This window comes from Uranotaenia lowii, chromosome 2, assembly GCF_029784155.1.
Source record: "Uranotaenia lowii strain MFRU-FL chromosome 2, ASM2978415v1, whole genome shotgun sequence".
Taxonomy (NCBI): Eukaryota; Metazoa; Arthropoda; class Insecta; order Diptera; family Culicidae; genus Uranotaenia; species Uranotaenia lowii.
This window is the reverse complement of record NC_073692.1, coordinates 101479879-101505432: the sequence shown is the minus strand read 5'-3', so window position 1 is coordinate 101505432 and position 25554 is coordinate 101479879. Positions and strand designations below refer to the sequence as shown.

The following is a 25554-nucleotide window of genomic DNA, read 5'->3' as shown; positions in this document are numbered from 1 at the left end:
CAATAAACGCTCGGTTATATCGTTTACCCGTAAGCGACATCCTCTTCATGCAGAGTACATCCTCGGAGACCAAACCATCATCCGCGTGGACCATATCAACGTTCTGGGCGTTATTCTCGACCGACGGCTTGAGTTCAAGACTCATACGAACTATGTTGTCGACAAAGCTTCTCGAAGCCTTGGATTCTTGTTTCGTATGGCCAAAGATTTCAAGACGTATATTGCCTGAAAAGTCTTTATTGTTGCATAGTTCGTTCTATTCTCGAGTACGCTTCAGCTGTTTGGTGCCCTTTCTACCAGAATGGTGCTGAAAGAATCGAGGCTATCCAGCGGCGTTTCTTGCGGTACGCTCTACGACACCTAAACTGGCAAGATTCGTTTCGTTTACCAAGCTATGAAAACCGCTGCCGTCTCATAGGCTTAGATACGCTTCAAGTACGCCGAAATGCTACACGTGCTCTAGTTGTAGCGTACCTTCTAACATCTAGAATCGACTGTCCCGAACTGTTAGAGGCCATACCTCTCAGCGTACGACCCCGAGGATTACGAAACCAGAACCTGCAGCTCTACGTTCCTATTCGCCTGAACAATTACGGGGTCAACAGCGCTTTCATCGGCATTCTAAAAACTTTTAATCGGTTTTCCGAACATTTCGACTTCGACTTCTCAAGGAACGTTTTCCGAAGAAAGTGTATTAAAGTGCATCAAGTATTGTGTAGTTTAATGTTGATATTAATTTTAATTTGTTAGTTATAGTGTAGTCATTAGGATCAACATGTGATCCGTTGATGTTTTAAACAATAAACAATGTCTCTTTGATCCGAGTTCGATGTATTTTATTCATAAATTTGATAAATTTTTAGAAAATTGAAACATTTTAAAGAGCAAAAGTCATACCAACTCCAAGTCACAAAGGAAGGGTTTCAAATTTGTGCTGGCCTTATGTTTGAAAATACAGGGTGCGCTATTTGGGCGTATCTGATTTAAACCAATTGTCAAACATAAAAATTCTTTTAGGGTATTTATGCCATTTATTCATAGTCCGATTTAATGATCACCCTCATTTGATACGCAAAAAGTAGGTATTTTGCGGGCATTCTACATCACATTGACCAGAATTTTTTATCATTTGAGCTCTTAAGATCCGTTTACATTTCACGTCAAGAAATCTTACTTTATCAATAACTCAAAACGCGACACAACTAGCATGTGTAAAATGGTGGAATCGATGGGGAATGGTTGAAGGATGGTATTCCAGCTGTACTTGTCCTTAAAAACCTTCTAGAACTTCCCGGTTTTCACCGCGGAAATTTCATCATGGCGGGGGAATCGGAATAAAAACAGTTCTATCAGGTTTTAAGGAACGAGTCCTACTGAAATTTTGTTTTTCAACCATTCCCCATCGATTCCACCATATTACAAAACCTGGTTCGTCGCGTTGTTGAGTTATTGACGAGATTATTCACGTGAAGTGTAAATTGGGCCTTCAGACGGAAAGTTTAATTTTTAAATGTGCCCACAGACAAACAAATGTGGCACCGTTAAACCAAGGAACGAAGACAGTTCAAATCACTTTTTATTGAAACAACGATTTTGGCGATAAACATGCACAGTTTTCAGAATGGAACGACCGTTTTCGACGTAAAGCACTTCATTTTTAGCGCGTTCTTTTGGTTTGTATCGATTCATAGCTAAAATGGCATCAAATGACTTTTTGAAATCGTGTTTATCTGTCGAAATCAGCTGGAAAATGGCGGAGTTATTCGACGTTTAAATTGGATACATCCTGATGGCGAACCATGTACAACATTCTTCTGTTCGTCGTATTTAAAACAATTGAAAAAGCTATGTAAATCAGAGCTCACAAAACATATTGCTAAAAATATTGAAAATATAAGAATGTTTAAATTGGATTCAAAGATTCAAAAGACTAAATTGATGAGTATTCTCAATTTCATAGTTATTAAACTTAAAATAGAGTTGTAGGCTGTGATTATAGAATTAAAAAAAAAATTAAAATATCAAGGAATAATTTCGTGCATCGGTTGCGGTATTGAATATTTTTAAATATTTTTTAAACAATTCAATGGTAAAAATATAAAAAGAAGTCCACTTGAACATAGCCAATCAGTGAATAAGTGGTCATCATTATTTTATTTCTCAGCTAAAATATCTTACCCGCACTTTCACAGCATTTCTCCTTTCCAATGTCCGTTTTGTTGCTGGACCTGGTAATTTGAAGTACTGGTACTGATGATTGTTGATGGAGACCTTTTTTTTGTTTTAATCGATTAATATTTCGATAAATGATTGTAAATAGTAAAATTAACATCGAACTTCATGTTACGTTGGAGAGGAAACATCGACTTAGCAAAATCGATCACACAGTTCACGAACAACAACAGCACATTTTGTTCATTCAATTTGGCATTTGACTTTAGCGTGCTTAAAGATTGCGATAGTTAGTTGTTTTAAGCTTTAGAAGGTAATTTAATAATCTAATACAAGTTCCAATCAAGTTTATTCGATGAAAAGGTTCAACATGGAGTGAAGCCGACTGAAAAGCACTCGATTGGAGTCGAATATGTCTTCACGACTTAAATCAGTTAAGACGACTGTTTTTGAGTCTTTTTTTCGATAAATTTTAAGGATCAAAGAGTTCTGCATGGTTGGATCACCTGTAATGTATGGTCTTCAGCAATAAAATAAATCAATTTTGCCGATATCATAATCGTTCAAAACCAACTTTTTCCAAATTTAATATGGAAATCGGACTACATCTCTCATTTACCTTTTCTAAAAAAAAAATTAAAGAGTGGATAAAAGTAATCCCGCAAAAAAAAAAATGAACCTTACTCTCTGGAGCCACCTTTAACAATCTTTTTTTTCGATTTTCAGTTAAATGTGCATCAAAACATGTGATATCTAAGTTTTCGGAGCAATGTAAAAATGTTACAAAACTTAAAGATAAAAACTCAAATGAACAACAAACACTCAAAAAACGGTTTTGGTTAGGTTTTTCTTCATTTTTCCAGTTTGCATGTTTTGTTTAGATATTTAGGTTATTTTTGTCTTTTTTTTTGGTAATTACAGAACATTATTTGTAGTGTGTTGTCTGCATTCACTGGGCTACATTTCGCGTGCTCCATTTATCGCTTCGGCCAGGTGCATCTACATGTATGTATATGTATGGCTTCTTAGTGGGTTTGACTTGTTCCCAGCGTTTGTTTTTTAGATTTGTTTCGGTATTGATTTTGGTAATCACTTTCAAGAACACTATTATACTCTCGTTTAGCAGCTTTTGGTAGTTTTTTTTCTGATGTTGTTTTCAAATGGCTTTGCATGATTCAAATTGTGACTCGATGAATGATGATACAATGTTTTGGGGTGCCTGTAGCGAGCAAGCGCCATGATTGATTAATGAATGCGTCGTAACATCACTGTATTGTAAATTATTACTTTGCTTGCGATACCCGACACAGTGGTCTAATTGCTAATCATAAGTTCGTAATACATAATTATAACCAACGACTTGAAACATTCTTTTGAACAATTGAATGTTTTTACAGGCTTTTTAAATTCTTTTTAGCCTTTAGTAGTTTTAAGTTTATTTTTACTTATGAGCAGAATTATAAGAAATGATTAAACAGTTGTAAAGCAAACATAAATTAACTAAACAAAATTTGAAAGAAAACCATAAAGCTATTGCCAAGGTAAGAGTTTAACGTTGCCCCAAACTTAAAGAAAGATAAGTAAGAAAAAATCCTTGAACAGTTTGACATTTGCCAGTTTACAGACATCTTACAGGTACAAAGTTAACAGTTAAGTTCGATACTTAAACACCCAACAAATTTTGTAAAGAAATCAAAATGTTTAAACCAGACATACATTGTATTGGCTTTCAATAAACAACTTAACAAAAAATAAAAATTAAATTTAAAAAACTGTTGGCTTACCAATTATTTTAAAACCTGATGTTTTGGTTCATGAACGTTTCAAGCGTCTGTTGGGTTTTGATTGTAAATATTGTATCTCCGACAAGAGTTGTACAGCAAAAATTCTGTGAATAATTGTATGTCTGACGTAAATCCAGCCCGCTCAATATATGTACGTAATCGATGTATTTCCTCCTTTTGCGATGAACATTTAGAATTTTGGTATTGAACTTCGCGAGCAGCACATATAGAAAGAAGTGAAAAGTACACCTACAGCAAATCAGGTTTTCCTATTGCTCGGACTTCTTGTATGATTTTGGTTTTTGAAAAGAAAAATAATATCATACCAAGTCGTATGTGGTTCAAATGCCAGCGGGAATCCGGCTCGAAGGACCAAACATCAACTGTGTCAGTGAATAATTCAACATTTTCTTTGAACGATTGCTTATTCTATGGTGGATAAAATGATTTGAGGTTCAATTAAATTATACTAGTTCGTTCGGAGTGTCCGAATTAAATTGTCAGTACATAAATCAGTTGCAAACTACCTTCGATTGATCATTCGGAATCGCGTTTAAGATCGTAGAAGTGATGATATAATGTTATAGCACTTTTCACAATTTGATAACGGCGATCTAGCAAACGATTATTTTTGACTAGTTTTTTTGTTTGTTCATTGGATGTTTGCCTATCTCATAAATATATGGGAGTACTTTTTTAAAGTTTTTATAACAATAACCAAACCGATAGAGTAAATATATTTTACGTGTATATTACCTATTGAGTGTAATCAATATTTCTAATTTTACTTTTGAATTGTTCGATTCATTTCTACTTTTTGCCTTCCCGATTCTAAATAAACTTCAAACAACTATTATTTGATTCATAATTTGTTACACTCGATTCCAATTGAGAAAGCTAAACCTTTCAGCTGACTAGCCCCGATTAAACACCTATAACTGCAAAAAGGCTTCGATCAAGTTTATTTCCAATTTTTTGCTAGTTTACTGCGACAAAAAACTAAACCAACTCTAATTGAAGGTAGATGTTGCACCGGAAATTATTGAATGCGACTTGGCGTGCAGGGAGCGTTTGCGTCCGATGTGATAGGTATTGTGTGACAAAATGGGCGTTGTGACTTACTTGCAAAGGTACGAGACGATGTGGGGGCGTGACTTGGCCTATGGATACGACTTTAGGGGTTATAGTTTTTTGTTTTTTCACTATCGATGTGGGAGCGTTAAACTTTTCGAACATTTTGTTACAGGGGGGGATAAATTTATAATTTTTTAGCAGCAACCGGTTCGTGAGTGGAACTCTAGATGGTTTTTGAAACACGACTATATTGTTAAGGTTTGTTTTTTTTTCTTCTTTTTTTTTGTTTTATTTAAATGTTAGCAATTAGTTTTTGTTTTCATTATTGTTAAGATGATATATTCACTGTTGTTTTGTTCCCGTAAGTTCGAAAGACGTGTAAGAAATAGAAAAAAAATGGTATGAATTGACGGTTGGCAAACTACTGTACGAATTGTAAGATCAACCATGAGAAAGGCACACGAAATGTTCGCACTTAACTTTAAAATATATTGGCAACCAGATTGGGAAAAAAAACTATTGTGGAATTGGTCTAATGCTAATATTCTAAGAACAGGGAAAAACTTAAAGATATATGTAATAAGAAGCTCAAATCATGCTTCAAAGGTAGCTGAAATTATTAAAAAAAAAAACTGGCAGAGCATAAATCAAAACCAAAGTTCAGAAGTGTAGTGGAAAGTTTGTAAAGAGTTTTTAATTATTTTTTAAATACTTTTTGTCCAACGGAAAATCCTTTAAAAATTTTTTAAATTAACACAAAACCCATAAGCATAAGCTTTGGCTTCAAAGAAGAAAATAAATTATGTTGATTTTTCAATCTAAAATGTTCAATTTTCCCATACAACCCTAAAAGTTCAAATTTACTCATATAAACGTTACTTAAAAGTCCTGCAAAAATCATGGATGAGTTTTGAACCAAAACGAAGCTTTTTAGGACCCAGGGTTTGAGAAATTCAAAAATGACCCCAAATCAACTCAGCCTACTGTCTACGGTAAAATAAAAATAACCTACGGTGGTCAAATCGTTCGCCAGAAATTTGAAATGCCCGGCCCCAGGCGTGATTAAATGATGAAAAATTTCGCTATGGACTGCAAAATGTCTTTTCAGTCGGGCTACTGGCAGATCTAGAGCAGAAATTGTTGGTTGACAAGTCTCGCTTGAACATTTCTGAGAAGTTTCAGGAGAAAAAATAGCAAAATTTTCTATCAATACTACTGAAAGTGGCTGACCATTTGTGAAAGCTGGTAATCATAAGGTGGGACATAACGATTGACACAATCAACAGACCGGAATACAAAAAAATATTTTCGAAAGTGACCGTTTTCATTTTATTGCCCTTCTATAGGCCAGGCCCAACAAGGAAAAAGGATGATTCATAATGTACAATATAGATGGAGCGCACCTGGCGTCCAAAAATGTTGGTACAAATACTACCTAATTGGAAGATAACTCAAAACCACATGGCAGATCGTCATTGAATTTGAAAATTTAATCAATTTCCTCCCAAGCATCAAGAAGCTCCAAATGACAGTGTTGTTTTTTTTTCGAGTACAATCCTTACCAGCACCAAGAAAGTGGTCATTGCACAGTTCGCTGGGAAACATGGACACATTGCAGTTCCATCTTGTAGAACTTAACATTGGATTCAGCAGCAGAAGCAGAGAAAATGGCCTTAATGGTAAATTGGCGGGGAACTGAAGCCTTGCTTAAGTAACGTAATCCTCAATCCATCTGAAAATTGCCTTATCGAGCCCGAAGGTCAAGAGGTCGTTAGATTTAGAATAAGTCTGGATCCTGAATTTCGGTGCTTGCAGGCACATGACTTACAAAAAGAAATCTCGCGTGAGCTTTCAATACGTCGTATGAAACATCTTAAGAATTCACAGGAAACTGCAGCAAAAGTTGTTAAAACTACTTTAACATTTGTATTCCACATAAGGAATATGTTGTCCAGGCTACAAATAATCTTAATGGAAAGAAGTTGCGACTAGTTTATGTCAGTTTTTGTATTATTTCGTAATAAAACTATTTGTTTACATTTTGTTTCATACGACGTAATGAAAGCTCTCGCGAAAAATAGAGAGAGAGAGATATATAAGAGAGAAGCTGCAAATCTTCGAGGAAGCCTTCACGGAGAGAAATTTGTGCTGCATTCGAATGGAGGAAGTAGAATCTGAAACATTGATTCTGTGGCACAAACTTTACGGTCATTAGAGCTGTTGCAATAATGTGAAGAAGCTGGAGTAGTCAACGATGGTCAGCAAAGTCGGTTATAAGTGCGCCCTTTTGGATAATTGTTGAGCAGAAAGTAATAGAAACCAGTAATATGTAGGTATAAAATAGAACCAGACATTCGAGAAATCGAGACCATCTACTTGAGAGAATTTCTACGATGAATTCTAGTACTGAATGCCTTTTCTAGATGACTATACATACTACACTGTGGTGAATCTGATGTAGCGAAACGACCAGGATTTTGGAAGATTCGAAAAAAATAGGAAAGGCAATTGTCCGACAGGTGAACTTGAGATGCGCTCCAGGCGTTGGTCACTACGCCATTGTGACGATTAACGTTAAGAATGCCTTCAACAACGCTAGATGGGAAGTTATTGCCAAAGCGCTTCGAAGGACGCATGTTCCCAATACCCTCTGAAGGATAACAGGAAGCTTCTTCGAGAATTGCGTATTGACCTACGAAACCAAAACCGGGTTTACGATCTATTGCTCAAACAGCGGGTGTTCTACTGGGTTCCACACTCGGACCTGTGCTCTGTAATGCCATGTCTAATAAGGTGTTAACGCTGAAACTACCAGCAGTTGCACAGAAAGTTGGATAAAAGATCTTGCATTGTTGTCCGCAAAAAGGATGGCATATGGACGGAGGAAGTTGAGCTTCAGAAAAACCATCATAAAACCAAAGTACTGCTCGTGATCAACAAATATCTTGTGATGGAGGTTACGGTTGGAAAACATCTTAGAAACAGCAGCTGAAATACACCGGAGTAATGGTCGATAACTGCTTAAGTTTTGATGCGCATGTCGCGTGTGTGTATCGAACGTCATCAACGCATTGGTCTGGACTATGCCGGTGCATGGTGCGAAGAGTAGAAAGAGACGTCTCCTTGTGAGCGTAGAACTGCTGAAAATACGATACGGAGGAGCGGCCTGGAGTTCTGCCATAGAGGTAGAGAGCAACAACTTTAAATATCCTGTGCATATTTACAGGACCATATCAGTAGATGCATCGCGGACGTTGGACATCACTCTGTCGGAGGATAAGGAGTGTTACGAAGCAAGAGCTGTTAGAGGCGCAAAGTTCACTCAAGTGGCAGGAACAATGGGACCGCGACTTTCAGATTGTGTAAATCGAAAGTAGGAAGAGATCAACTTCTACCTGACGCAGTCCCTTTCGAATCATGGGTGTTTAAGGCAATACCTTCATCGGTTCAAGCTTATCAGCTTGCCACATTGCCCGGAATCCGTAGATACGGAAGAATCGGCATAACATTCTATCCTTTTGTAGCGGCGTAGGCAGTTTCGAACTTTGAATGCTGAGAATGTTGTAAATGAGATGTGACGCGATGAACATTCGTGGCGTGTTATCATCGACGAAATCTTGCATGTCATATGCGTTCTGATACGGATCAGGAGAGAGGATGAACGGAGAAATAGAATGCTTCTCTCCATTCATCCTCTCTCCTGATCCGTATCAGATCGCACATGATCTGAAAGATTTCGTCGAAAACAATACGCAACGAATGTTCGTCGCGAGTCATCTCATTTACTCACGTACTCAACTACGATCTTTCCCTGCAGCAAGAGGAAGCGGATAAACTATCCAGAAGTGGTCGTGACGGGACTCTAGCTTTGTAGTTCCCCAATCGACCATACCTACGGCGTTACCTAATCGGCACACGTCTCAATTCTGTGGTAGCTGGCCAACATGTTGAGAAAGTGGAGTGCTTCCAGTATCTTGGTAGCCAGATTACGCCTGATGGTGGTACCAAGAAAGACATCGAAACCCGGATTAGAAAAGACCGGTTTGCGGTTGACTGGAATCCAGATGGGCATCGCAGAAGAGGCAGGCCCAGAAGCTCGTGGCGTTCGTAGTCTAGCCGTTGAAATCCGCACAGTTGACGAAAACCTTGACTGGCAGCAAGTGAAGACGCTGGCTTCGGATCTCCAGCAGTGGAGATCTTCTATCTCAGCCCTATGCGTCGGTCAATCGGCACCGGACCCTTAGGAAGGTAGGAAGGAAGCTTTCTTCTGTACCAATCTGAAGTTTACGAAAGAGGAATCAAAAAGGGTGCGCTGTATAAGTGCAAGAGCACAGCCTCTCCTCGATGTAAAGTGAAACAAAAGAGAACATCAGGCATGAAACATGGTTTTAATGGAGCTAACGCACACACAGCATTTACAATTTTAGTGAAAAAAGTGCGATTTTCTAAGGGAGTATTTACTACGATGATCGTGGCATACTGCTGAAACCGCGAGAAAGATAACTCTGCCATCGAGGAATATCTCAGTAGAAGCATTTCCCAATGATCGAAGCTGTGGGGATAAGACTCGACCTCTAGCAGCGGATATTGGCGGAGAAGACCAGCGAAATAGTGTGGCATGTAGAGTCCGAAGCGTGTGTTGTGGCAGGCGCGAGTCCAGGATAAGCTGTCCTCGACCGACACACGCAAAAATGACAAACCTCTAGTCCTGGTGATAAGAGGTCAGACCGAGCCTTTAAAGGAGAGTTTAGGCTTCGAGGCGCCAAGAGGAGGGATTGGTGTGTTTAACCTGAGTCATTACGAGAAGAAGTTAGGTCTCGATTCCTCAAAAAAGAGATTAGGGTTTGAGTTGTTAATGATTTATTCAACAATCTTTGCAGATGCTTCCAATCCTATTCCAAATTTGAAAACAGGCTTCTAAATATTAATATCAAATCACTAGCATCTTCATGAAATCTAGCACAACATACTTCTAAAGAGTTATTTTGGCCGCATTGAGTTCGACGATGAGAGAGTCTTAGCAATTCCTGGGATCGGGTAGTTCTTAGATGAGCATTAAACGGCAGTAGTGATAACAATTGTGGACAATAAACGTTATTCTGGAAGATGTCGAAAATTAAAAGTCGTTGTAAAAAAACGCGCCTTGGTGCCAGCGTCGGTAGATTTAGTAGCAAGCAGCTTTGTTCGTAAGGCGGAAGTTCAAGGGCGTTGTTCCAAGGTAGATGGCGTAGAGCGTATCTGACGAAGAAATTGTTCTGAAAATTTTGAGGTCGTAGGCGTATAACAGTTTTTCTGACTCAAGAGTAGCATTCAAATCGTTGATGAAGAGGAGGAATATCAGAGGTCCGAGGTGACTTCCTTGAGGCACTCCCGAGGTAATTTTGAAAGGTGTCGAGTAAACAGAGTCATACGAAAGCAGTTCGGCCTATGAGATACGAAGTTATCCAATTGCAGAGCCAGTCAGGAAACCTCAATCGCCGCCATTTTCAACAGCCAAATCATGCGGTACCTTGTCGAAAGCCTTACTTAGATCTACATACACGGCGTCAACTTGTTTACGTTTATCTAGCCTGTCAACTAATTTCGATACGAACGTCATGAGATTGGTGCTTATCGAGCAGCAGGTATGTGTGCAAAAACCTCGAGTCATCGCGAGGAGGGATCATATCTTGGATCATCAAAGGAGAGTTCAGGGCTCGAGTTGTCAATAGAAGTGGTATGCGGGTTAACATCGAATAATTACGAGAAGAGGTCAGATTTCGAGTCGTTAGATGAGAGATGAGGCCTCGGGTCGTACAGAAAAGAGGTAGGTGTGCGTTAATCTCGAGTTATTACGAGAATGGGTCAGATCTCGAGTCGTTGGAGAAGAGATAAAGCTTAGTTCTTTTAGAAATGGGACAGTTACGAATGCGTGTATCTTAAAAACCTTTCGTTTGATCTAAATACTTTCTATGAAGGAAATGAAGGTAATCTTATGACAAATCATGAAAAAATTTGAAAAAATTATTTATCGTTTTTTTGTAAGGATAAGTTCTACTTTTTTCTTGGTACCTCCCTTCGGTCAGCGCACACTTTTTTCAGTCATGATAATGATCAGTTTTTCAAACTTATACTTCGTCTAATCTGTATTTTAGGTGGCTACATCCTCCTCCTTCAATTTCTGATACTTTTCAGACCAATACTTCTCTTTTAAAAGAAACTGAGGGCACTTTAGTGGATACAGCTGTTTCGAAATAAACAAATTTAATTATTTTTGAGCCACTTTTTAAGCGTTTTTAATGGAATTTCTGCTGGAAAAATCTGGCAATAACGAAGTAAAACCTTGAGGAGATAGAACTTAAAGAATAATCGGTTAGTATAGATCGTAGGTTGCGAAGGGTACATAAAAGATTACTCTTTTTAGGCTTTTGAAAAGAGTGAAAACAATAGTTTTCGTTTTGAAAATTGTTGTTTTTTTTCCACAGAAGCAGAATTTTGGCAATCATTATATTTTATAAAAAATAACCAGCAAATACATACTTTAATTTACTCGGGACCTTGCCACGAGCAGACGTGGTATAGAATTCAAACGCTGGAATTTGTTTAAAATAGGGTATTTCATAAGTTTTGTCGTTCATCAGAAATCATCTGTCCCATTGCCTCGGAACCAGATATACAGCTTACGAGCTGTGGATCTAGCAAAAAAAAATTTGTTGGAGGTTAGGTTTGAATGGCTCATTAAGAGGCAACACTTTCAGCTTATCGGAGAAACTTTTTTTTTTGAAAATTTGAGCAATCTACCCTTAGTTTTTCGCTTATTGAAAATTTAAAATGCTGGTATGAGACTTGACTTCCCTGATGACCCTTAGCCGAAGTTGCCGATCATATGCTTCACTCCAATGGTTGATTTGAACTTTGTGGACATTTTTGACGATATTTCCATACTTTTCCACCACTTACACACAGTAGTTCTTTGAATAATCAACGGTTTTGTCGGCTATCAATTTGATAATGATGGATTTTGAATGAAACTGTGCAAAATAATTTTTTTCCTTTTCTCTTGCATCGTAAATATCTCAAAAACGCGTTAATTTTAAATTTTGAAAAAAATTGGTCGAATAGTACTATTTACAGGCAACAAAATGCTGTCAAAATTTTGAATGTCCGATTACTAGTAAACGAGCTATTAGCAAAAGAAAGTGTCCCATTTCTAAAAGAACTAAGCTTTAAGGTCTCAAGACGTATAGAGGAGAAGTATGTGAGCGTTAACTTCGAGTCTTTACGAGGAGGGGTCAGATTTGGAGTCCTAAGAGGTGAGATCAGTGTTCGAGTCGTCAATAGGAGGGATATTTATGAGTATGCCGTTGAGTCCACTAGTTTAACGTGAATCAAACAACTATAAAATTGGGCCAAGATCAGAGGTGGAGTCTAAGGAGTTCAGGTTACGTGGAGTATATTATGAAACGCCGTGCCTTGGACTACGATTCGTGAATGGAATTGCTAGGGTAATCAAAGATTCTAACGTGATAGTCACAAATAACGATAATCGAACAGATCCTGCCAGTGCTTAAATGCATCTGTTCTGCCAAAGTATTTACCTGTAGGGTCAGGCAGTGTTCAGCCTTAAAGAACGGACAAGTTCCGGTATTTTCAGTTGTGGGCAATATTTATGAATTCCTAAGCAAAGGCGTGACAAGTTATACTCAACTAGACAGCTCCTTCTTCAAATCACCTTTGGGATCAAGAAAGAAGAAAGCCGAAGATACCAATTATTCGTTGGGATTTGAACTTTCCCAATAAAAATAAATTTTTTTTTAAACTAGTCAAAATGGTGAAAAAAAGGAGTCAAGAGACATTTTTTTTTTCAAACAAAAATGCATTTCAAGAAATATTCATCGCAGAAAGGACAAAGTGTTTAAACGTATCGAAGTTAAAATTGGAAGTTTTCCACGATAAGTTATATATAAGTAACTTCAGCAGAATTATAATGATTCGGTGGATTGTTAAGCAAAATACAAACATAACATTTCAATAAATGGTATACAACAAATGACGTTGAGCCTTTCCTAGATATCATACGATTCAGGATGGTTCAATTTAAACAAAAATGTAGCAAAGCAATATATGAGAAGGTGGGTTTATAAGGTTAGAATGCAAACGGTTCTTTGAATCAATTTTAACATAAAAATTGATCATATAAAAAACTTAAAATATGTTCGTGTGTAATAATTAAATGTAGAGTGGTTCAAATGATGAGCATGCTAAATAGACGCTTAGTTTAAAGGTACTTCGTACTGGAAATCATTAGTTTTTGTTATTAGAGATATAAAAAATGAAACACATAAACAACTGAAAATTTTATTGGGTTTGTTAATACTAACACTACTGAAAATACTTGCTCCAACACTAACTTTCTATTGCACTGTTAATACCATGCGTTTAGTTATACAGGGACGTCTTGATTGTATAGAATACTCAATGGTTAATTGAAGATACTGACAGGTTTAAAATTGAAAATTTTGTTTCCTTTATCGCACGATTTGCACCATTTGTAGACAACCGGTTTTCTAGAGTGATCAGGGTAATCACATCCGAAATCTAGAAAATCTATTTGTCACAGAATTCAAAACGGTTTCAAATTATGTGGTAGAAAACAGAATTTCCATTGATTTGTTGTGGTAACATTTGGTTAGTTTTTTTTAATAGGATAGACGTGAAACAAGGTTAAAATAATAGAATTTGTGCTACACTACTACATTCAACAACAAAGAAAATAGAAGGGATCGTGCAAAAAAACGTGGATCGTGGATAGTGCTGTACTACGTCCATCTAGGTTTTGTGCCAACACGAAAGATAATACGATTATTGACAATCACCTTATTGTCGAAGTCGGCAAAGTTGGCGAATCCGCCACCGCCACTGCTGTCTCCGAAGGCGTCTGTCGATGGGGGAGCCGGCTTCGTCGGAGTCGGGCCCTACAAATGATGGTTTAAAAACAGTTCAGATTTTTTTGGCTTGACATTTTATTTCAATTCATGATTCGTTCCGTTTACCTGGAGAGGTCTTGGAGGTGCTGGTCTTGGCGGAGGTTGTTTCGCCTTCTTCGGAGGCAAAGCTGGACTCGGTGACTCGGGTCGTGGAGGCGCTACGGATCTGCTCGGGCTAGGGGTAAGAATCTGACTAGCGGTGGTCGGTGCGTGTAGTATGGCAAACGGATCGCAACCAAACTCATCCTTGGCACCCTAAAAAGATAAAGGAAATCTTAGTTTTCGAATATAACAAATTAAACGTTAATCAAGTAACTAACCTCGGGAGCAGATCCCTTGCTCTCGCCAAACGGATCGGCGTGACCGGCGGTAGATGCAAATGGGTCATGTGGTTTCTGATCGAACGAAGTAGCAAATCCTTCGTCAAATCCAGAGCTCTGGAAACCTTGATTCGTATCGAACTGGGTAGCAAATCCGTTGGTCTTGAAATCATCGCCGAAGCCAGTTTCCGCATCCGATGCGCTAAATCCATTCGTCTTGTTATCGCAGAATGGATCGCGCTTGTTGGCGTTTTCCACTTCTTTCTCTTCCAGGGCAAGCTTTGCCTCTCTAAATTCGGGTTCAATCTTAAGCGAGTAGTCCGATACCAAAACCGGATCGTTCGTATCGATTGCATTTCGGAACATGGACAATGCGTCCGTCATCTGGCGCTGGTACTCTTGGATTTGAGTAACCATTGCCTTGACCTGGCTGATTTCCAGCTGAGTATCTTGCAGCTGCGAGGTCAACCGATCCACATCTTTGGTGCTGGCGTTGTACTCCCGCTCCAGGGCCTGCTCCTCATCCCTCAGCTTCTGTAGCTCCGAACGGCGCGAATCCAGCTCCCCTTCTTGCTCTCTCAAGGTATCTTCCTGTTTCTGACATTGTTCGCGAATTTTGTTCACCTTAGAAAACGATTGGTAGGGTTAGTAGGGCTTTTGAAAACTAACTTATAAAGCACAAAGAACATTTAATTTGTTTTTTTTTATCGAGGGTTACAACATAAACACAGTGTCCATTGTACGTACTCAATAAACATAGGAGGATACATGAAAAGGAAGGAAGTGAGGTTTAAAGATGCTAAATAAACATTCCAAATTATACAATAAGTTTGAAGAACGATGAAATAGCTTTAAAATAAGATTACAAATATAACAAACCAAATACGAACCATTTTATGTAACTACAAAAAAATCCTGTGCTATTCAGTATTTTTTTATATTATTTATATTTACTGAATATGATTAAACAACTATTTCACTCGTTTTCTTTCAGATAACGATCCTGAAACCTGACTGTGTGTGTTTAGGTGCATGGAAGCAAACTTAAAAGTGGGTTTGAATATCTGTATTAAATTGGTTTGCTAACTTTCATTAAAGTTAGAACTTCGTAAAACTTTTCAACCTTCTTCAAACAAATAAAATCTGTTTTTGTTTAGCATCTTTTTAAACTTTAATTTGGCTTGATTGACTTTTTTCGTGGAATTAGGAATTGAAATTTCTTTATAAGATAAGATTGTGCATAATTTTATACATTTCACTAAATCTAGTATGACTAATATTTTCACCGACTAGTTTTATTCTTTAAAAAAAACGAAAATATAAACACAACGAAACTTATAATCAAATCAAACCAAATTGAAGTCGACTGTTAGTAAGAGAATATAGACAAAGTTGGTTAAACAAATTCATACAAAACACAAATTCGATTTATCAGGAAACCATAAACAAACGGTAAACAAACTTAATAAAAAACACAACCAGAAATAAAAAAATAAATCAAAACTAACCTGCTCTCGAGCACTCGCAATGGCAGAGTCTACCTCAACTTTCTACAGTAGGTTTTTGTTTTTGGTTTAAGTGTAACAGAGTTCGAGTTCCAGAGACAGATTTTCCAATTGCAATGTGTTCCCATTGGTCACAAGTGACATTTTGGATTTCAATTATCACACGAGCAATAAAAGGTATAGGCACGCCCCACACGGTTATTTGAAATGATAAAAAATATAGCGCGCGAACATTCACCGAGAGAAAATTGTCGAATATCCTACTTAACTAAATCGATCGATACGAGCTAAATGTTTTCGATTTTTAACTTATTTTATGTTTAAACTAGAATCTATTTAGGTTAACTTATTTGAACATATGAGAGTATTTTCTTCTTCGATTAGTCAATGATTCGTGTTTGGTTAGTCATAGCACCAGAAATTCAAAAAAAAATCAAAATTCAAGAAGCACTTTTTTTTAGATTTCAAACTAAAGAAGCTAGATTAAATGAAAAATTAACAGGTTAAAGTCAGTTCAAAATTAGCAGAAAAATTAATGACAAATCGCATGGACTAGTTTAATGATTTAAATCGCTGCTGTGGCCACTTACCTGATTCTTCAGATCGTCGAGTCGTTTCTGTGCCTCGCCCTTCTGATTCTCCAATTGCTTCAGGGTGGCCGTCAGTGTGTCTAGTTCACTCTGTAAAAAAACCATTTGATGTTAAGAAAACAACCTTTTATAGACTTTAATATCCGCAACTGACCTGTAGACTTCTCATTTCACCGTTCTTTATTCGAACGTCGGCCTCCTTCTGAGCAACTTCTTGCTCGAGCAGGCGCCGTTCCCGGGCCAGTTCCTCGATTTCCTTGGAGATCATTTCCAGCTCCGGGTTGCTGTATGTTGGTTTGGGCTCCTGTTAAGGAAAAAGGAACATGCATTGTAAAAACTTTATTCAATAGAACATAGGAACATAAATTAATTCAATACTCTAGAGTAGATGAAAATACACCCGTCACATGAATATGGGTCCCATGGCGACGAACGTGTTAAAAAAGACGATAAATTTGAATCGGAATGCACAGAGCAAAATTGAGATTGATGAGCGCTAGTATAGTGTTCTTGCGGATGGAATTCTCTTTCACGGGTGTTTTGATCGGCAAATTCTATCGGACGATAACGATTTTTTGGTTCCCTGTCTGAGACATGAGACCTGAGACAAGAGATATGAGACCTGAGACCTTGAGACATGAGACCTGTGATCTCTGGATCCATGGAACCAATGGGTTGACTCATTCGTCTGGTCTGCAGGCGGCAAAAATGGCACGTTCCTCTTCAAATCTTGGACAATAGAATACCACGTGTTCGGGTGTCTCGTCCACGTCACCGCATGTCAGGCAGACTGGAGAGGCCACATGTCCGAACCTGTGGTAATACTTCATGAAGCATCCATGATCAGTCAGGAATTGGGTCATGTAGAAATCCACTTCGTCATGCTTTCACACCATCCACTCCTTAATATTTGGGATCAAACGATGGGTCCACCTTCCTCTTTCTGAGCTGTCCTACAGCTGCTGCCATTTGGCCATGGAGCTATCTCTGGCTCGTGTTCGTGGCAATAGGAGTCCTCCACAAACAAAACCGAAATGGGCATGACACACTCGAAATTGTCCTCCGCTGACTACTTCGGATCCCCGATTATTCGCCATTATCCTCATGAGTGCGGTCGTTGCTGTTACCGCCTTCTTGCATACATATTCAATGTGGTTTTTAAAACTGAGCCGGTCGTCAATCATCAAACCCAAATATTTAAGCCCGCGCTTTGATTCAATACTGCATGATCCAACTGTAATCCTGCCTGTTTGCGATGAAATCAGGTTTGATATCAGAACCATCTCGGTTTTGTAATGAGGCAACTGCAAACTCTTGGAGTGCATCCAGCTCTACCGCTTCTACAGCCTCGGAAGTTCTTAGCTGGACGATTTCTGTTGAGTAATCCACCGCTCGTAGCACGACGTCGTCCCCAAAATCAAACAACTTTACTTCCTCTGGCAGGCTCAATATCAGCACCTCTATTATTTACATAGTATTCCGTCTCATGACATAACTTGACGAACATAATTCCTAAAATTCACTCGGTTCATAGCAACCGTTCTCCAATTTCTTGGGCACCCCACGTTCGCCAGATCACGCTCCACTTGGTCTAACCACCTCGCTCGTTGCGCCCCCGCTCTTCTTGTTCCTACCGGATTCGTAGCGAACACCTGTTTTGCAGGACAGTCGTCCGGCATTCTCGCAACATGTCCCGCCCAGCGTATCCGGCCAGCCTTCACCACCTTCTGGATACTGGGTTCGCCGTAGAGTCGCGCGAGCTCGTGGTTCATCCTTCGCCTCCACACTCCGTTCTCCTGTACGCCACCAAAGATGGTTCTTAACACTCGTCGCTCGAATACTCCGAGTGTACGCAGGTCCTCCTCCAGCAATATCCGTGTCTCGTGCCCGTAGAGAACAACCGGTCTAATGAGCGTCATATACAGGTTACACTTCGTGCGAGGGCTAAGTCTTCTCGATCGCAGTTGCTTGTGGAGTCCATAGTAGGCACGACTTCCGCTGATAATTCGCCTCCGGATCTCACGGCTGGTGTCATTGTCTGCGGTCACCAGTGAGCCGAGATAGACAAAGTCTTCGACTATCTCCAGCTCGTCGCCGTCGATCGTGATCTTGTTATTACTGGACAAGCGGGTTCGGTCGGCCTCGGATCCGCACGCCAGCATGTACTTTGTCTTGGACGTATTAATCATCAACCCAATCCTTCCTGCTTCGCGTTTCAGTTTGCGGTAGATCTCCTCCACCGCCGCAGATGATCTGCCGACTATGTCAATGTCATCGGCAAAGCAGATAAGTTGACTGGATCTGTTGAAAATCGTGCCCCGCATTTCGCCCACCGCTCGTCGAACAACACCTTCTAGCGCCACGTTGAACATCATGCAGAATAGACCATCACCTTGTCGAAGCCCCCTGCGCGATTCGAATGAACTCGACAATTCACCCGAGATCCGCACACAGCACTGCGTTCCATCCATCGTCGCCTTGATCAGTCTGATCAGCTTCCCGGAAAAGCCGTTCTCGTCCATGATTTTCCATAGCTCGTTACGGTCGATCGTGTCGTATGCTGCTTTGAAGTCGATGAATAGATGGTGCGTAGGGACTTGGTGTTCCCGGCATTTTTGGAAGATTTGCCGTAATGTGAATATCTGGTCCGTCGTTGACCGTCCCTCCATGAAGCCGGCCTGATGACTTCCCACGAATCTGTTTGCTTGTGGCGTTAGGCGGCGGAGTAGGATTCGGGACAACACTTTGTAGGCGGCGTTGAGGACAGTGATCGCTCGGTAGTTCACACAGTCCAATTTGTCGCCCTTCTTGTAGATGGGGCATATTACCCCCTCCTTCCACTCCTTCGGTAGCTGTTCTATGTCCAGAATGTCCGGATCCCAGATCCGGACTATCAACCGGTGTAGGCAATCGGCCAACCTGTCCGGGCCCATTTTGATGAGTTCAGCTGCGATGCCATCCTTCCCAGCCGACTTGTTTCTATTCAGCTGGCGAATGGCTTCCTTAACTTCACTTATCGTTGGGAGTGGCTCCTCTTCGTCGTTGGCTACGCCGGCGATGTACCTTCCCCCACCGTCTTGATCTCCTGCATGTGCGCCGTTCAGATGTTCATCGAAGTGCTGCTTCCACCTTATGATCACCTCACGATTGTCCGTCAGAATACCCCCGTCCTTATCCCGGCACATTTCGGCTTGAGGCACGAAGCCTTTGCGGGATGCGTTGAGTTTCTGATAGAACTTTCGTGTTTCTTGGGAACGATGCAGCTGCTCCAGCTCCTCGAGCTCCTCCTCCTCCAGGCGGCGCTTTTTCTCCTGGAAAAGTCGGACTCGCTGCCTCTTCCGCTGTCGGTGATTTTCCACATTTCGACGGGTGCCTCTTTGCACTACTGCCGCCCGCGCGGCAATCTCTTCGTCCATCACCCTCCTACACTCCTCGTCGAACCAGTCGTTCCGTCGAGATCGTTCCACATAACCGATGACGTTCTTCGCAGCACTGTTGATGGCTGTTTTGATGGTATCCCAACAGTCCTCGAGAGGGGCTTCGTCAAGCTCGCCCTCTGCCGGCAGCGCTGCTTCGACCGATTGCGCGTAGTCTGCCGCGACCTCAGGTTGCTTCAGTCGCGCGATATTTAATCGAGGCGGGCGCCGGTTTCGTGTGCTGTTTACTACGGAGAGTTTTGGGCGCATCTTCACCATCACCAGATAATGGTCCGATCTGTGATTGAGTTTGGTACGGTGATCTCCAGGTGTACTTGTGTGGGAGGCGGTGCTGAAAAAAGGTACTACGTACGGCCATTCGTTTGGAGGCGGCGAAATCAATAAGTCTGAGGCCGTTTTCGTTGGTCAGCTGGTGCGCACTGAACTTTCCAATTGTCGGTTTGAATTCCTCCTCCTGGCCGACCTGAGCATTGAAATCCCCGATGACGATCTTGATATCATGTTTTGGGCAACGGTCGTATTCACGCTCCAGCTGCGCGTAGAATTCGTCTTTGTCGTCACCGGTACTTCCGAGGTGAGGGCTGTGCACGTTGATGATGCTGATGTTGAAGAACCGGCCCTTGATTCTCAACCGGCACATTCGTGAGTTGATCGGCCACCACCCGATCTCGCGCTTTTGCATCTTTCCCATCACTATAAAAGCTGTTCCAAGCTCGTGTGTGTTGCCGCAGTTCTGGTAGATGGCACGACCATCTGGGTACGTTCGTACCGTGGAGCCCTTCCAACATACCTCCTGCAGTGCTAATTTGTTGTTCGTTGTTCGTTGCTTGTGTTTTTTTGTAGTCACGGGCTCGCAAGGCCCGCAGCTAACCCCACTATCTCGCAGGAGGACCGTCGTGATGTTGCTGTTTTGGGTCCCGAACACCACCAGGACGTTGTTGCACTCCGCACGCCGCCCCTGACATGGAGAACAGACGCGTACGACAGCACCTCATCGTACGTAATATTCCACAGGACCGGGCCAAGTATCGACCCTTGCGGTACTCCAGCTGTAACATCCATTTCCTGAAATCTTTCGCTCGTCATGTCGTCAGGTCTCATGTATCTTGTCTCATGTCTCAGGTAATAAGTCTCATATTTTATGTCTTTTGTTTCAGGTCTCAGGTATCAAGTTTCAAGTCTCAGGTCTCATGTCGCAAGATCTCAAGTCTCAGGTCTCATGTCATAGTTTTTTAAAGTTGAACTATACGAAAAACCGTCCACACTTAAAGGGTGTCCACGATGAAATTGCCACACAAAAAATTTATTCGCAAATTTCGAGTTTTCATCCGATTGCCATCAAATTTTTAGGGATTGAGAAATAACTGACAAACTTCATTTTACCATTTTACTCGTATTTTATTTACAGTCCATACGCAAATGCCTGCATGTTGGCCTTAACCCCGGCCATAAGATTCTGCACAACTTGTAAATCAACCGTTTTTTGCATGTAAATTGTAAACCCATACTTTCTTCAGTTTCTCGACGGTCTTCACTACCTTAGGTCGCATAAGAAGGTGCTGCATCATAATCGCCCAGTACTTCTCGAAGGTGCGGTGCTCCAGAGTGTTGGGAGGGTTGAACATTTTTGGCACGAAATTGACCTGATTGTCCGCATAACACTTCAGCACGTCCTTGGAGTGGTGGCATCCGGCCAGAAGATTGTTAGGACGTCGTGGGCCTTCAGGAGAGGAAGCAGCCGCTTCTGGAAGCACTCTTTTATGTACACCTGTCCGTTCATTGTGTCCTGGGTCACGAAAGGTGCACTACGCTTCCCGCACGTGCAGATGGCTTATTCGCAAATTTGGACATCTTCTGAGTGCGGACATGCTTCGGAACGCTGAACTTTTCTTGGCCGTGAAAAACAGGTTGCCGGGGATCTGTTTGAAGTCGGCCTTCACATATATTTCGTCGTCCAGGATGCAGCATTCAACTTTCGTCAGCATGTTGAGGTACAACTTCCTGGCACGGGTATTGGCGGACTTGTTTTGCTTCTCGTTGCGATTAGGAGCCTTTTGTACCTTGAACGTTCGAAGCCCAGCCTTAGTTTTGGCCTTCTGGACAAACTTCGGGCTAGGTGCAGCTTTTTAGCCACATCCCGAACGGAGGCGTTCGGGTTTCGGTTGAAGGCCCCAACTACGCGGTGGTGATTTTTGGTGTTGTACGGAATACTTTTTCCTTCACTTATGAGCCTCCGATCACTGGTCAGTTGTTCTTCGAATCGCTTAATCATTCGCAGCACCTTGGATTTCGCGATTCCCAACGTTTTAGCGATGGACTCCATTTCCGCGAGTTTTGATCACAGGACTTGCAGGTTGTAAACAATGCACTATGAACTAAATCCACCCGAATTTTCATTAAATTCTACCCAACGGTTAAAAAGTTAGAGCAATTTTATAGTGTGGCAATTTCATCGAGGACACCCTTTACCCCGGTGCACCTTATCGCTAATTTCACCTATTTTCGTACCCAGAGAAAAGGCATTTAAAAAATCAATAAATCAAACTTACCGCCGCCGCAATCAGCGCACCCTTCCGCAGGCTCGGGGGAATCATGTTCGGGGCCAGCACCTGCGGTGGATCGATTCCTTTCTTAGCCTGCTCGACGAACCACATCGCCAGGCAGAACTCCTCCAGCCGCAGCTTTCCGCTCTGGTTGGTATCGCACAGGGCCCAAATCAGCGCCAGCACACCCTGCTGCAGTCCGGACTGCAAAAATACTTCCTTGATTTCGTGACCGGAAACGAGGCCATCCCGGTCCAGGTCGCTTTTGTTGAAGATTTCTTCGTAGCGGCAGCGCTCCAGGGTACCTACGACCCAGGCATTCGGATCGACGACTGCCGTTCCGGCGCTGTTGGTTGGAATGATTGGAACCAGCGGAGCCGGTGGAATGATCGGTGGAGTTGCGCGGGCTACCATCGGCAATGGCGGAACGGCCGGCGGAGGAGCGATATCGGTCGGGAAGTTTGCCACGAACCCACCATCGCTACCTCCGAAGGCATCAAAACTATTGTTATTTACGGCTGCTGCGGCGCTACCGTTTTGTGGAGCGTTTCGCTGCAGCTGCGGCGGCAAAACTGCCGGAATTGCTCGTTTGTCCAGAGCCTCGTAAACCAAATGCATAGCGACACAGAATTCGTGTTTATCGAGACTTCCATCTCGATCCTGATCGGCCAGATCCCAAATACGTCCAAGCGTATCGATGGGCAACTTTGAGTTCATTAGCGTGGCTCGAACTTTGTTTCCCGGGAGCAGACCTCCGGATGGTCCAAGCGATTCGAACAGCTGTTCATACTGTTGCCGTTTCTCTGGTTTGATGGACCAGTCTGTATTTTCGGCGGGGACCAATTTGACCTGCCCAGTGACTTTTGGGATTTCACCCTAAAAGGAAAACAAAACCGGAAATAAATTTAAATAAAATAGAAAAGTCGCAAAACTGCGTTTTTAACTCACCACTTTCGGCGGCTTGGACAGTTCCTTGTAGATGTTCTTCAGATTGAACTCGGACCCCTCCTGGGCCAAACCGATCAGCTTGAGGGACACGAAGAAGCCCTCCTTGGTCAGGTAGCCGCGCCCATTGGGGTCGGACATGTCCCATACGCGGCTCAGTACCACATCGCTTAGTCCGGATTTTTTGAGAAATTTTGCTGCATCCAGCGCTCCGATCTCATTGCTACCTTTGGGATCGAGCTGAAAATTAACGGAGAAAATTAGAATAAGAAATGTGTTTTCTTTTTATTTCTAGAAGAAAACATATCAAAATATTTTACTTTTTATTTCAAGTAGGTAGTAAAATTTAATTATTTAACTTAAGGCTCAAATAACTGACATCAATGAAATTACTATTCAAAGCGACAATCCTCCAATGAATGACTAATAAAACTGCAAACAATAACTTTTGCTTTTCTTCTGCTTCTGATAACGAAGATAGCTCTCGCTCGAGTGAGCATTACCGAACATTTGGCAATCTTCTTCCTTCGTTACTACAAGTTGTGGCATTATGTTCCAATTTGGATAAGACCAGTCCTCAAAGTACTAAGAGCATCTTATCACCGAAAGAATGCAACGACAAATGGCAACGTTTGGCGGAAACAAATTGCCGTTCCTAGAATCGAAGGGTGGTGAGTGGCAAGACGCAAGAAATTTACTACAGAATCGCGAGGCACTGGTCGTGTGTAAAATGTTGTCAGGATAAATTTGGAGCCTCTCACCAGTTTCAATAATGGATAAAGGATATTCTCTCTCCCGTTTGGGAATTTTGCTCTTTCATGTTTTCGTATCTCGTAATCAAGGATTTTTTCCATCCGATTTCCTAACCAGTAAGCAGAAATGTTAAATTCTTCATTCAACTTACCTGTTTGTAGTAAGCCTCGTATATCAAGATATGATCACCTGCGACCTGTAAAGAATTCACTGGATCAAAACAATGACCTGTCATGTTTTCGTATTCTTCTTGTAGCAATCAATGACACAATTTTCAACCAGCGATGGTAAACACCCCAAGCAAAACGAGCAAAACCCTCTTCAATAGTTCACTTTACGACGAAAAAAAAATGCTCCCCGCGTCAAATACTTTTTTTCTAACAATTAACTACAGATTTTCTGAACTTTCAATATCATTATCGTTTCCGATTTCGATTTTCTCGAAAATACACGGGACGAGTCACTCGTAAAAAGGTGTAGGAAAACGTCAAAATTCCGAAGGAATTTTTTCCTGCCAGCGCTCGTCGACTGCGAAGAGCCCACTCAAATTCTGTGATAAGGGTCCCGAAAAATTGCTCCCCACGCCCCGGAACGAATGTTTTTCGGTCAAACTTTAAGCAAAACGGCTAGGCGGAACACTGATGCACATTTTAAAGCATATTTTAATCCGATCAGACACTTAATACCACACAAAACAACGAATTAGGTCTACCTTCAAGATATCAGGCATTTTCGACTTTTTACTGACGAGTGAAAATATCGAATTTTTTTCTATCGCTGGTTCTCTCTCGCTCGATCGCCCAAATGAAATGATTCCCGTGACGGCCGCTTTCAGAACTCGAAATGAATGGCGCTGCGAGCGGTTGGGGGGGGGGGGCACAAAATTGCCTCATCGGCCATCATCTGCTGGGAAGAAGTGATGGCAGCAGTAACAAAAATTAATTCTTGTGAAAAATCGTTGTTTCGTAATTTTTACTTACTGAAATCTCTTGAAATCATTCAAGCATCAATTATTATACGCGATTACTTCACGCATATGTGTGGTACCCGCAATAGAATTCAAATAACATTAAATACACAAAAAAACATTTTTTAAATTTTATTACAATGAAATATACGAATAGTCACTAATAGAATAGCTAATAGCAAAAATAATTAATAGGTATAAAGATTCCCGACTCTTGCGGAAACCGGGAGACAAAAATAAAACGCGCCATCATCGAATATGGTGGCAGCATGTGTGATATGTTCCGAGCCGGAACTTCCGACTGTCTTTTAGTGTGGTGCACCATACACACGCTCTTTTTTTTAAACTCAAAATTAAGTATTTTTGGTTCAAAACAGCACTTCAGTGGCTTCCCTCAACTTTGAGTTTGTCTGGGCAATAGCAAAACTAAGTTCTGATATGCATACTCAATACTAAGTTCGGCAGCCGAACTCGAATTTATCCTTTTTTTTTCGAGGG

The 25554-nt window shown here is 41.1% G+C and overlaps 1 protein-coding gene across 3 annotated transcripts in view; it reads right to left on the bottom strand.

The window, feature by feature from the left end:
- Positions 1-24878, bottom strand: part of LOC129744651 (epidermal growth factor receptor substrate 15-like 1) — a 35933-nt gene extending 11055 nt beyond the window's left edge. The window contains exons 1-10 of one of the 3 annotated variants that reach the window (XM_055737278.1): positions 24802-24878; positions 24241-24285; positions 23340-23576; positions 22398-23267; positions 16566-16715; positions 16412-16501; positions 15825-15866; positions 14317-14940; positions 14063-14251; positions 13886-13984 (exon numbers count right to left, since the gene is read on the bottom strand). In XM_055737278.1, the coding sequence (XP_055593253.1) occupies positions 13886-13984; positions 14063-14251; positions 14317-14940; positions 15825-15866; positions 16412-16501; positions 16566-16715; positions 22398-23267; positions 23340-23576; positions 24241-24285; positions 24802-24819 (2364 nt within the window). In that variant the 5' untranslated portion in view covers positions 24820-24878. Of the gene's footprint in view, positions 1-13885; positions 13985-14062; positions 14252-14316; positions 14941-15824; positions 15867-16411; positions 16502-16565; positions 16716-22397; positions 23268-23339; positions 23577-24240 lie in introns of all 3 variants that reach the window. The other 2 variants (XM_055737277.1, XM_055737279.1) reach the window with 2 other exon arrangements.
- Between the last annotated feature and the right edge of the window lie 676 nt (positions 24879-25554).